Source organism: Heterocephalus glaber, unplaced genomic scaffold, assembly GCF_053883595.1.
Source record: "Heterocephalus glaber isolate CG9 unplaced genomic scaffold, H.glaber_assembly_v1.0 deba00001472, whole genome shotgun sequence".
NCBI lineage: Eukaryota > Metazoa > Chordata > Mammalia > Rodentia > Bathyergidae > Heterocephalus > Heterocephalus glaber.
The window spans coordinates 3,900,369-3,913,560 of NW_028258315.1; the positions used below are offsets into that span (position 1 = coordinate 3,900,369).

The 13,192-nt window shown below is 51.0% G+C and overlaps 1 protein-coding gene across 1 annotated transcript; it reads right to left on the reverse strand.

Moving 5' to 3' along the window:
* Positions 1-9,232: 9,232 nt before the first annotated feature.
* LOC101726751 (tubulin beta-2B chain) lies at positions 9,233-12,359 on the reverse strand. The gene is made up of 4 exons (XM_004847765.4): positions 12,111-12,359; positions 11,236-11,344; positions 10,867-10,977; positions 9,233-10,547 (listed from the first exon to the last, which is right to left on the reverse strand). Exons 1-4 carry the CDS (start codon positions 12,165-12,167, stop codon positions 9,487-9,489), a joined length of 1,338 nt encoding a protein of 445 aa, XP_004847822.2. The 5' UTR covers positions 12,168-12,359; the 3' UTR covers positions 9,233-9,486.
* Between the last annotated feature and the right edge of the window lie 833 nt (positions 12,360-13,192).

Below are 13,192 nucleotides of genomic sequence, written 5' to 3' on the forward strand. Positions count from 1 at the left end.
GATTTCAATCTTGCCAGAGCCACAAATTCCGCAGCTGACATCCTTCAGTGTCAGGTAAAAGTATATTGTAAACCTGAGAGCAATCACACTGAGAACATATACTGCTTCTTTTTTTTTTGTACCAGGGATTGAACTCGGGACCTTGCACTTTCAAGGCAGGTGCCAGAACCACTGAGCTAAATCACTGGCCCCAAGAACATAAACAATCAAGCCAGCAGTGGAATTAAATGTAAAATTTTTAAAATACTCATAGTGGGAAACCAATAAACAATTACCCAAATTGAAACAAAAATGTCAGGGCAGAGATTGCCTGACCCCTAGGATTGTGCTATTAAGATAGCAGAGATGCAAACCATGTGCTACGTGAACATCAAAGAAAGATTTCTCAGAAGAAATAGAAGCTTAGCATGACCATAAGAGCTGAGAAGTATTTGGGAAGGAAAAGGAGTAGTGTAGGAAAGGAAACTGGATATGCCAAGGTGAAGGTGGAAAATGGATATGTTAGCTCTCCACTTCTCTAACAAATACCTGACACAATTCACTTAAGAGAAAAAAGTCTGTTTTGGCTCTCAGTTTCAGAGGTTCTAATCCACGATCAGGGAGACCTATCACTTTAGGCCTTACTGGGGGCAACGCATCATGGTGAAATGAAGCCATTCCCTTGTGACCAGGGTTTAAAAAGAAAGAGCAGGGCCGGGGATTTAGCTCAGTGGTGCCGCTGCCTGCCTCGCAAGCGCAAGGTCCTGAGTTTGATCCTCAGTACCAAAAAAGAAAGAAAGCGAACAGGAATGCCAGGTTCCACTGTCCCTGCCAAAGGCCACACCCCTGGGGACCAAAAGATCTCTCATTAGGCCCCACCTGGTGGACCCACCATGACGCAGGAGCCCCAAGGTCTGGGACCAAGCCTTTACCACTCAGGGCTTTGGGGGGACATTCTAGGTCCAAAGTACAGCAATAGGAAAGTAGGATATTTTTAGCTGGAGAATGTGATTCATACAGAAAGAACCGAGAGGAGACTGAGAGTTAAATGATGTGCCAGATGGTTCATGTAGACTCGAGGTAAAGCAAGATGGAAGTCTGAAGATCAGCTTACCTCTGAATTAGGCCCTCACCCCAAGCAGCTGCTCTGGATATCTCTTTGTAAGTGGCTATAATCGCTATTTTTTGGTGTTATATTGCACTGTGAAGTCAGAAAAACCCAAGTGTCTGTCCAAGTTCTTTACTCAGGGATGAATGCTTCTGGGACAAGTTATGTAAACTAAGCCTGAGGTCTTTAAGAACAGTTAATTCTCTAAATTATGAGACTGCCAGCCTGGGTCCTTCTTCATCCACTGACTAGGAGGACACATGATCCATCTCTTTCCTCCTGACCACAGGGACTAATTCAGAGACTGGTGTCTGAGTCGGTTCAGCCAGTTTAGAGCCTTCTCAGGTTTGTAGAAAGAGGGCGATGCCAGTGTAGAGTTACCACTATGTGGGCAGTTCTGCCAAAGAATGAAGCCAACATCCTAAAATCACACTGTGTTAATCTGGCTTTTGTTACTACAATAAAATACCTGGGACTGAGTACTTTGTAAAGATCTATTTTGGTCACAGTTCTGGAGGTTTGAGAGCATGATGTTGGGATGTGCTAGGTTCTGGTGAGGGTCTCAGAGCTTCGCCACAACATGGCGGTAGCACATGTTGAGGGAGACCATACAGCAAGAGAGAGAGCCGTGGTGAGGGGAGGCTCAGTCTCCCAGCAGCCACTCTCCAGGGAGCTGAGCTGTCCTGGGAGAATCCTGTTAATCCCTTCCCACCCACCGTGGTGCCCCACGACCTACTTATCCTCCTTAGAGGCCCCACCACCTCGATGCCCTCACATCAGAGAATTGCGATTGGGATAAATCCTGTTCAAACCACCTTGCACACTCTCTACTCAGAGATCTAGGAGAAGGCAGAAGCTGCAGCTGGCCTCTCTCCATCCTGCTCACTTAGATGCCTGTGCTCCTCAGGGTTTTGTTTTGAATGATCTGACTGCTGAATGCTTGTGTCTTTGTCTTTGCCTTTAAAGGCTCCTCCCTCTCATTGCTCAGCTGCCGCTCTGTGGGTGGTGTCCCAGGCTCCCTGCCCCATGCCCACCAGCCCTTCCTTTTACAGTAGTCCCCAGTGTCTGCCACTTTCTTCCTGGACAGTGCCCTCCCTGTGACCAGGGTCCCACAGCTACTCAGGCTTTGTGGGTCCCGTGGTGCCTTCTCTTCCACTCAGTTCCCCAAAGGAATTTTAATCTTCGCTGCTCAGTGAGGAGGCATGCAAGTCACAGCAAATGCATTTTTTAAAAAAATGAAATTGCTTTGATAAAGTTTTGTAAACGTTCGCTGTGTATCATTAAAAAGATTTCCCAGCTGGGCGTGGTGGCACACGCCTGTAATCCCAGCACTCCGGGAGGGTGAGGCAGAGGATCCAAAGCTCAAGTTCAACCTGGGCAATTTTGTGACTTAGCAAGACACAGTCTCAAAATGAAAAATAAAAGTGTTCTGAGGATGTTACTCAGTGAGAAAGACTTAAAGGCAATTCTTACAGCACAATCAGGCTAAGAGCTCAGTCCAGGCAAGACCAACCCCAAACTGCAAGGAGACCTAGTGACCTAGACTTCTGACCTATGAGCCATATATTAGAGCTCCTCCTACCCCTTCTTTGATTTGACTCATTTGCAAAAGCAGCTCACAGAACTCTGTAAAACCCTTGAGTTTGCTGGCTCATTATGGAGGTTGTTACAAAGGGCACTGATGAACATCAGGCAGAGACGCCGAGGGCCTATGTGTGGGTAAGGATGCAAGGGCTCCATCTACCTGGCCCTCTAGGCCCTCCCAGGAAGCTCCACACCTCTACTTGACCGGAAGCTCTCCAAACCCAGTCTGCTGGTCATTTCATGGAGGTTTCATGACATGGGCACATTTGATTAAATCATTGGTCCATTTAACCTTCAGCTCTTCTCCCCTCCCTGGAGGTTGGGAGACGGGAGTGAAAGCCCCATCCTTCTAGTCATCCTTGGTCTCTCTCTTGTAGGGAATGAAACCCAGGGTTGTAGCTCTAGGTGGTACAACAGAGTCAGGCCAAGAAGAATGGAGCACACACCCTAGAAGCTGGAGGCAGGTTTATTCTCTAGCGGACTGATCTGGACTTCTCTGTAAAGTGATCAGTCATGGGCAGTAACAGGGTTTATATAGACTTGGGAAAAGAGCGAAGAGGGTACAGTGGCAAGACACTTAACATTAGTTCATCGATTGAGGTAGATACATTCAGCTCATACAATTGGATGGAAAGGTAACTAGGGTTCGCCTTGTTTACATATGGCGGGAAGCAGGGGTCACAGAAACTCTGAGAACAAAGGACAATGGAGGAAAACATGTCCAGCAAGTCTGAGTGAGACCCAGATGTGCTTTAGGTGCAGGAGGGGTCGGAGCTAGGAGGAGCCTTTGACTTGTTACCTGGTTAGCTACAGCACAGGCTCCTTCTGGTCAGAAATCATTTCCCTGATCATCTCCAATGACCAGCCCCATCCTAAAGCTACCAACACATTAGCACACAGAATGACACTTATTAGAAGATTCCAAGGATTTTAGGAGTTGTGTGTCAGAAAACATGTATGTAGACTAAATATGTATTCCATGATAATGATATAGGCATGATATAAGAGAAATGAATGTAACTCTCAACATGCTAGATGTCAGGCACACCAAGTTCCTATTCCCAGAAGTCGAAGAGCGAATTCTAAGGAACAATGGAGGTTCAGAGTAGGAAAACTAATTGGGGAGTAGGACTAGAGAATAAGAATGGGGAATAAGAATAGCTTCTGAGAGACAGGAGGGGTCCAGAGCGGGTTGCCAATGAGTCCACCTCTCAAAAGAAGTTTTATAGAGCAAAGTCACAAGAGCTGGGTACGAGGTGGGTAAAAACTGTAATCAACCCATAAGATTAAAAGTAGAGGGCCAGGGATTTAGCTCAGTGGTTCCGGCACCTGCCTCGAAAGCACAAGGTCCCGAGTTCGATCCTGGGTACCAAAAAAAAAGATTACAAGTAGAGTCACTTAGATAATACTGACCCACTAGTAACAAGGGCATGTGGATGACATCATTAACCTTGGTCGGTAATCTGTAGTCTTAGTGGTCTGGGTCTCAGTGGCTTTGGTCTCAGTGGGTGGGAGAGGACGGCCCTCCCCCAGTGAGGTGATGGTCTGTCTATAAGCAAAGCCCAAAAGGGTGGTACCACTGATCTCAAGCTTCTGCTCATCCCTAGAGGAAGTATGCAAATCTAGCCATTGTGACTTTAATCTTCTTCAGATGGCCTCCAGCCACAGCTTCTTTGACTGCCTACAATATTTCTACCTAATTTAGCTGTCTATAACAATAACACTTCTTAGCCACTCTAATTATGGAAGAAGTGGCTGTTTCCCAGGGTCCTTTCTCCATTGCTTCCTTCCTAACAGAAGATTGAAATTATCTGTACCCAGATGAAAGACCAGCTTGCTCAGCCCCTTGAGCAAAAGGTACCAATGCAAGGCAAGCAGAATTGGCAGGGGAGCCTGGCTCAGATCTCGAAAGGAGGCTGACTCAGCTGGAACAGGCTTTCCTCCCCTCCCTCTTTCTTCTGCTCCTTGTTTCCCAGAACCCAGATATCAGAGCTGCAGCCAGGGAGCCGGAGGGTGAGAGCCAAGGGATGATCGGAAGGAAGAGCAGAAAAAGAGACCTCCAGGCTGGGGGTATTGTTCAGCTACACTGCCTGGGGTGTGTGTCTCTGGAATTTTTTTTTTAATGAAGGGAAAAAAATACTCCAGTGACTTTTTTAGTGAAAAGAAAAAAATACTCTGACACTCTTGTTGCTAGCAGCTGAACATCAGCACTGACTGCCTCTGACCCGGGAACATGGCTTAACGGGGGAGGGACTTTGTTTTCTTCTTTGTAAATTGATGAAGTCATAAAAAGATCACTAAAGGTCCCTTCGCCTGTAAAGCACTGCAATTCTAAGATTATGTGAATGCAGAAAAATGCCTAGGGCTTGCCTGTTCTGTCTTCCATCTTGGGGCAAACCTGAAAGCCTGTGAACCCTTGGGCAGGAGCCAAAATGACTGTGAACATAGTTATGATATGGCTCAGCGCTTTCACTCCTAGGTATACACATGCACTCAGAAACTCATACCTGAGCACTCATTGCCGCCCTGTTCCCAACAGCCAAGAGGAAGAGACAGCCCAAAGGTCCATGGCCCATGAACAGGTCTGTAAAATCTTCTCTCCCCATGCAACGGTGTGTTAGTATCTACCACAAGAAGGATGGAGTACTGATGCATGCTCCAATATGGTGACCCCTGAAAACGGAGCTGGGAACAAATGAGCCAGACACAAAGGACCACAGATAGCATGACTCCATTTTTATAAAATGTCCCGACTAGATGAGTTCCGAGGCAGAGTGGAGGCTGCCAGGGATCGGGGGTGGGAGAGACAAGAAGAAAGTGAGGGAATGATTGCCGGTGGGATGGGGTTTCTTTCTCAGGTGATGAAAGTGCTCTGGAGTTGTAGAGAGGGGTGCTGAACCACTCTGTGGATGCACTGAAACACGCTAACCTGTATTCTTTCCAGTGGAGCCTTTTTATGATACGTGATTCAATAGCAAAGAAAAGGGAAAGAAGGCGCTGACACATTTTGGGCCAAAGAGACTGGGTGGGTCAGCCAGCAAGCCTTGAGAGAACTGGGAGGGCTGAGAGGACAGGCCAGGTTGGCAGGGACGAGGGCTGGCAAACAAACATGTGGACAAGTCTGTTTTCAAGTGAATGGCTTGGTTCTGAAGCACATTTTGCAAATTGTGACCTCAGAAAAGGACTTTTCTTACACACTGGAAGGAAATCAACATTAGAGGAGTCGTCGCCAGCTTCGTCTAGGGTGCCAGTCACATCTTAACTAAAATAAGGATGTGTGAAAGTGAGCTGCTCCGGCTTTCTCTAACTTCCTACTCGTTTTCACAATAACTACTCCCAGCAGAACATGTCTCTTGCAATCACAGTTGCACTGCACCAGGTGTATGGGCGTGGAATTTTAGAACCAGAGAATTCAGCATCATCCTGTAGTGTCCCCATGAAAGACAAGGCTTGACACTGCTTGAGCCCAGCCCATCTACAAAAGTAGGGTGTGGACCAAGACCAGTTTAGATTTTCCCTCAAAGCTAGGAAATCCACCCTTCCCTTCCTCGTGGTCCGCGCGTGGCTTTGTGTATGATAGGGCCTAAGCAACGGAGCCATAGGGAAAAGAGCTGTGTCTAGGACCCGAGCTGTATAGAAAGGGTTCTGGGATTTTGGAGGCCTCTGACCCTCCATTTCCTTTCTTACATAAGAAGGTAATGGAATGGCTTCTGAAGGTAACTTTTCATTCAAATTGCTATTAATTGAACACACTTCTAGCAGCAAAATGGAAAACGTGGCATGTTTTTAGATCACCCCCTGGGCTGATGTAAAGGTGTAGACCAATTCCAAGCACAAGGGGATTTTAGTTCTTTCTTGGACCTCTCGGATGACCTCCAGGTGACTCCAACTCCTCCCCAAACCAAACCACTGAACCTTCCAGTGGGTCCTGGAATTTGGGTTCCAGGCTGCCCAAAAGCGACAGTCCTCCTCTGGACACATCAGGAAGCGGAAGAACGCTTGAAAACACATCAGTGCTCCTGCCATCACCACCGCCAGTCTGTCTCACCACCACTGCCACAAGGCCCCACCACACAATGCCAGCGTGTCAAAGGAAACTAGTTCCGAGGCCCCTGAGCATATTCCTCATTGTGAACCGTTTCCCTACATCCACTTAGTCTATACTGTTTTAGACCCCAGGGTGTCTGCTTGGATGGTCAGTTTGGCACCTGCTGCTCCAATCCTGCCAAAATAAGCTCTGGCAGTGGGCTGAGGGGCCAGCAGGCGGGCTGGCTGGTTCCTGTCTGTCCTCTTCTCTCAAGGTAGGAAAGAGAAGCACACTTCTAGTATGCCAAGAGGCACTTGGCTGCAACTCCTCGCTCCTCCGAGGTCTGACAGGCTGTAGGGAAGGCACGGCCAAGGACAGTCCAGGGGGCCTCGGCAGTGCCCTAGTGTTCAGGGCATTTAAAACCAGTCACCCTTCAGTGAGGTTGTTGGAAGCTTTACACCAGCTCAGCGGGAAGGGCACCTGCCAGTTTGTTATTAAATATAGGAAATTGGAGCTGAAATCGCCCTACTGACCCTTCAGACAAGGTTTTGTAGCAGACTTGTGAAGGGAACGGCTGCTCTGAAATTTCAATGGGAGCCAGACGGCATAATCAACTGAGCTTTATGCTGTGTCGATGGATACTGCTCACACTTTGCTTTGGAACTGTTTCCAAATATATTTCAGCCTCTTTTAAAATAAAAATCTTTCATCTACACTCCTCTTTTTTCAAGTAGTAGACTCATGTAAACAAAATAAATACAAGGTTGGATTTACAAGTCATTTTCTTTCTAATTTTGAATTTGTATAAATACTAGAAAAATCCTAAACTTTATTTATTTTTTGGTACCGGGGATTGAACTCAGGTCCTTACACTTGCAAGGCAGGCGGCAGAACCGCTGAGCTAAATTCCCTGCTCTGAACTTTGTTTTCTTGATGGTCCTTTTCTTTTTATAGTACATAAATAAGATTTTTACATTTATTACTGGCATTTCTTTTTATGAGAAACTGACCCAGATTAAAGCAGAGTATTAGCATTATTTTGACAAAAACCAATTTATCCCATAGATGCATTTTAACTGAAAATCCCTGGAATCATTGCAATCCCATATTTTCTTAGTGGGTGAGTTCAGGTTTAGGGTGAGGCTTCTGTTCAAATCCCAAATCCCACACTTGCATGGTAAGGATGCAATAAATTATGAAAATTACTGTGGCTTGCCTATTTAAATTCTCCAATAATTCTGTATTTATAATTCCATAGTAACTCAAATGAGATTAACTTAAGCACAGAGTTTGTAGTATAGTAGAGGCATGATTTTAGGGACAAGTTAATTGAAAATGAACCTCGTGTTTATAAATCTCTATCTGTTCCTAGGTATAGGTGACTTCATCGACTTAAAAGGCATAGTATAGGGCAGGGATTTATCTCAGTGGTGCTGTGCCCGCCTCACAAGCACAAGGTCCCGAGTTTGATCCCCGGTATCAAAAAAAAAGGCATAGTTTATATTCTTGTATAAAGACATACTATATATCCTTGTGTACCTGGCAGAATCCCATTTGTGAAATTTGTAGAGTAGCTATTCTCCTGTGCACAACGATACACGCACAAAATTATCCATCGTGGCAATGTAAGAAAAGAAAAAGGGATAAACAACTTAAATATCCATTGGTAGGGAACTGGCTAATGAAACAGGGCACAGCTACATAATGAATGCTATGCATCCAAGTCGGGAGGAAAGCTGTTTCTCCAAGATATATTTTTGGGCTGGGTTATATCTCATTAGTAGAGCATGTACAAGGCCTGTGTGTGATCTACAGCACTTGCCTATGTGTACTTACACACACACACACACACACACACACACACAGTTTAGTGAAGAGGCTGCAGAATAGCGTGTGAAAGACAAATGAGGAATAAGTTACAAAAGTTTGAAAATATATGCAGTATTTTTGCAAGGATGTAAAAAAGATGCTATGGATAAGAATGGTTGGCCTCTGGGGAGGAAAACTGTATCAAGAAACCCAAGAGGAAGGAAAACTAACTTTAGACTTATGCACTATGTGCATGTATGAACTATTCAAAAAATTGTTGCTGGATTTGGGGGTACATACATGTAATCCCAGCAGCACTGTGTGGTGGAGGCAGGAGGATAGCAACTTAGTAAGACATTGTCTCAAAAAAAATTTTTTTAAAAGGGTACTGGGGATAGAGCTCAGTGTGAAGACCCTGCCTTTAATCCTTGCTACCATAAAAAAGGCACAGGATTTCTACATGGAAACCCAGTATGCTTTCGAGTAGGTTCTCTTCAACTAATAAAATATGTGCTTACAGGCATTTTAAAGTTCAGGTTGATCTCCCCTATTCAATTTGGTAAGATTGTCACTGGCTTAATTTTTACCATACACACGAAGTAAGCTGACCTTTAACCCATCCCTTCCCCCTTTGAGGAAGAAACTGACATATGTTGAGAAAGTTATTTCAGTTGATAATAAAGAACTGAATCAAGAAAAAAAGGTAGAGAAAGAAGAGGACACCATTAAGACACAAACGTTTATGGGATTTTAGCCATTACAACAGTAGTTCTGAAGTATCTCAAATGTTACATCAATGTCATCAATGTTACAAAAAGAGAAAACAGTGACAGGCAACAGTGAAGAGCACCAGAGAACCAGCGCACACACCTAAGGTAGACCATGCTTGCTCCTTCAACGCTAGGGCATTTTCACAGTGACCCCCCACCCCCTCGCCTTCCTTCTCGGCTTTCCCTAACCTGCTGTGCGTGGCGGCCTCTTACGCCTCATCCTCGCCCTCCTCCTCCTCGAACTCCCCCTGTTCGTCGGCCGTGGCGTCCTGGTACTGCTGGTACTCGGACACCAGGTCATTCATGTTGCTCTCGGCCTCGGTGAACTCCATCTCGTCCATGCCCTCGCCCGTGTACCAGTGCAAGAAGGCCTTGCGCCGGAACATGGCCGTGAACTGCTCCGAGATGCGCTTGAACAGCTCCTGGATGGCCGTGCTGTTGCCGATGAAGGTGGCCGACATCTTCAGGCCTCGGGGCGGGATGTCGCACACGGCCGTCTTCACGTTGTTGGGGATCCACTCCACGAAGTAGCTGCTGTTCTTGTTCTGCACATTGAGCATCTGCTCGTCCACCTCCTTCATGGACATGCGGCCCCGGAAGATGGCAGCCACTGTCAGGTAGCGGCCGTGGCGCGGGTCGCAGGCGGCCATCATGTTCTTGGAGTCGAACATCTGCTGGGTGAGCTCGGGCACCGTCAGGGCGCGGTACTGCTGGCTGCCCCGGCTGGTGAGGGGCGCGAAGCCCGGCATGAAGAAGTGCAGACGCGGGAAGGGCACCATGTTCACCGCCAGCTTACGCAGGTCTGCGTTCAGCTGGCCCGGGAAGCGCAGGCAGGTGGTCACCCCGCTCATGGTGGCCGACACCAGGTGGTTGAGGTCCCCGTAGGTGGGGGTGGTCAGCTTCAGGGTGCGGAAGCAGATGTCGTACAGGGCCTCGTTGTCGATGCAGTAGGTCTCGTCCGTGTTCTCCACCAGCTGGTGCACGGAGAGGGTGGCGTTGTAGGGCTCCACCACGGTGTCCGACACCTTGGGTGAGGGCATGACGCTGAATGTGTTCATGATGCGGTCTGGGTACTCCTCGCGGATCTTGCTGATGAGCAGGGTGCCCATGCCCGAGCCGGTGCCACCGCCCAGTGAGTGGGTCAGCTGGAAGCCCTGGAGACAGTCACAGCTCTCCGACTCCTTCCTCACCACGTCCAGGACCGAGTCCACCAGCTCGGCGCCCTCTGTGTAGTGGCCCTTTGCCCAGTTGTTCCCCGCACCGCTCTGGCCTACAGAAAGAGAAAATTCTTAAATCACTGATGACCGGGTTATATTCCTTCTCACCTCAAACCCCTTAATAAAGGAGTCAGCACTCAGATAAAATTATTCCTGGCTGTCACCAAAGGTTTGGATGTTAAACTACATGGTCGTGGATGTAATTAAGAGGAAGGCAGCTTGGGACATGTGACTATTAGAAGCTGAAAGACAAACCTATGTATTTTTTAAGCCTGTATTAAAGTTGCACACAACTAGACATTCTTCATTCTTTCCCTCCGGCAGTCACCTTCTTCTATCCTAAGAGTGAGTTCCTCATCGCCAGGCACTCACCGAACACAAAGTTGTCTGGCCTGAAGATCTGGCCGAAGGGTCCAGACCTGACTGAGTCCATGGTGCCCGGCTCCAGGTCCACCAGGATGGCCCGAGGTACGTACTTGTTACCTGCGGGAACAAGAGCTGCCTTAGTCCAGCAGGCAGAGCGCTCTGAGGAGAGGGGCTGGGTCACGCCTTTCTTCCGGGAGGCAAGGATGCCGCCTCCAAACAAAGGAAACCCACCGCCAGGTTTTCAAAGGGCTTGCCTGGCACCGGGGAGGGCATCCCGGGCATGAGAGGGTGCCCAAAACTGGCCAGTCCACCCTCTCCTGAGATCACCCACGGGAAAAGAGGGCAGCAAAAGGAAGGGGGGGACAAGGCGATCACCAGTGGCTTCATTGTAGTACACGTTGATTCTCTCCAGCTGCAAGTCGCTGTCTCCATGGTAACTGCCAGTGGGGTCGATACCATGCTCATCGCTGATGACCTCCCAGAACTGAGACAGAAAAAGGCTGTTATTTCCCCACGCACGGCCCCGGGGACGCCATAACTCACAATGAAAAGCCCCGGGTGCAGGGTGCAGTTCTGACAACCTAACCTTTCAGGAGACTTCAAGGACAGCGTGACCCCAGGCTTGGCTACTGCAGGGTCAGAAAGTGGAAACTGGGCGTCGCCCATGCCGACAGCTGCAGGCAGGGAGGATGGGGTGGTAGGGGGTTGGGAGCAGCCAGCCGAGGCCAGGCCTGGGACTGCGGGTCGACCGTGACCGTGCGCAGGGTCACAGCCTGGGGGCGGCAGGCGGCGCGTGCCCGTGGCCGGCCGGGGAGGGGCCGGCGGGACCAGGAGGGGATTTCGATTCCGAGCACGTCCAGGGGCAGCGAGACAATTGCTCCCCTCCCCTCCCTGCAGCTCGGCCGGGTTCCAGCGAGTAAAATCAATTCTCCTCGCGTCCAGGTCCCTCCCGGCGCGCACAGCCTCTAGGACACCTGCGTGTTTGGCCACATCTCCACGGAAGAAAGGGACCAAGCGACGGTCGGGTTTGCAAACGGGTTTCCATGACAAAGACTGAGACACCCGCTCCTTGGGAGCCGCCCAGAGCCCACGCCCCCCTCGCCACCCGGAGAGACGAAGAAGGTCCGCCCGGGGCGAGCCCCGCCTGCCCAGCGCCGTGGCGTGGCGTGGCGTGGCCGGGACCTCCAGGGGCGCTCGCTGGCCCCACCCCGACTCGGCCGCGCCCTAGGGTCACCGGAAGGCGCGCCCACCTTGGCGCCGATCTGGTTGCCGCACTGGCCCGCCTGGATGTGCACGATCTCGCGCATGGTGTCTCGCTCGCGTCTCGGGGCTCGGGTCTGTGTCCGTGAGTCTGTCTGTCCTCTCCTCCACGCCCACCGCGGGACGGCCGGAAAGCGATCGGGAACCGCCAGGCTGAGAGCACCGGGCCCGCGGCGCGGCTTTTTATGGAGGGAGGGAGGGGCTCACGGGTAGGCCGCGCCCCACCCGAGCCCCCCAGTCCCCCGCGCGCGGGCGCGGCCGGGCCGGCTGACGTAATGGTCCGGGCCGGGGGCCGTCCGGGGGTTGGGCTTCGGGCGGCGGCCAATCAGCGCGGGCGTGGGGGGCGGGGTCCGAGGGGGCTGCATTGTCCCGGCTTGGGGGAGGGGAGACGGGTGCGGGGTTCGGGGTGCGGGAACGGGATGGAGGGGAGCGGGGTGGGGGCACCGAGGCGGCTCGCGCTGCAGCCCGGATGGGGCCGAGCTGGCTCTGGCTGGGGCGCCCGGAGGACCCGAGCAGGTGGAGCAGCCACCGGGCGCTGGGAGGGCGCAGGTGGAAGGAACGGGGATGAAGGCCTCTCCCGCCCCTGGCCGGGCTCCCAAGCCCGGCGCACCCGGCAACTTCACCGCCCTTCCCCGACCCTCGGAGCTCGGGAGGGAGGCAGTGACCCCACGACGAGTCGTGACCGACCAGGGCGGAGAGGCCCCCAGGCCCGCGACGCCGCTGGACCCCGTGCCCCACAGCGCCGCGTGCTCTCGCCTTTGTCTGGCTCGAGCCCCTGGTTCCCCCGATGCGGAGCCGAGGCTGGGCGACCTCGGGGCCCCCGGCTTTGCCTGGCCCCTCCGCGGGTGCAGGGCGCCCCCCGCGCGGCCTTTGTCCCCGGGGGCGTGGGCGTGGCTGCTCTCGCGTGGACCGCGTTCGGCGGGGGAGGGTGGGGGCCAGGGCGGGGCCGTCGGCGGAACAAAGGGCTCCCAGGCGTTGGCCGCGCCCCGAGGCTGGGAATTAACATCACAGTCCGGCGCCCCGCCGAGCGTTCGGTTTCCCCGCAGCCGAGCAAGGGCGCCGTTTCCAAAGA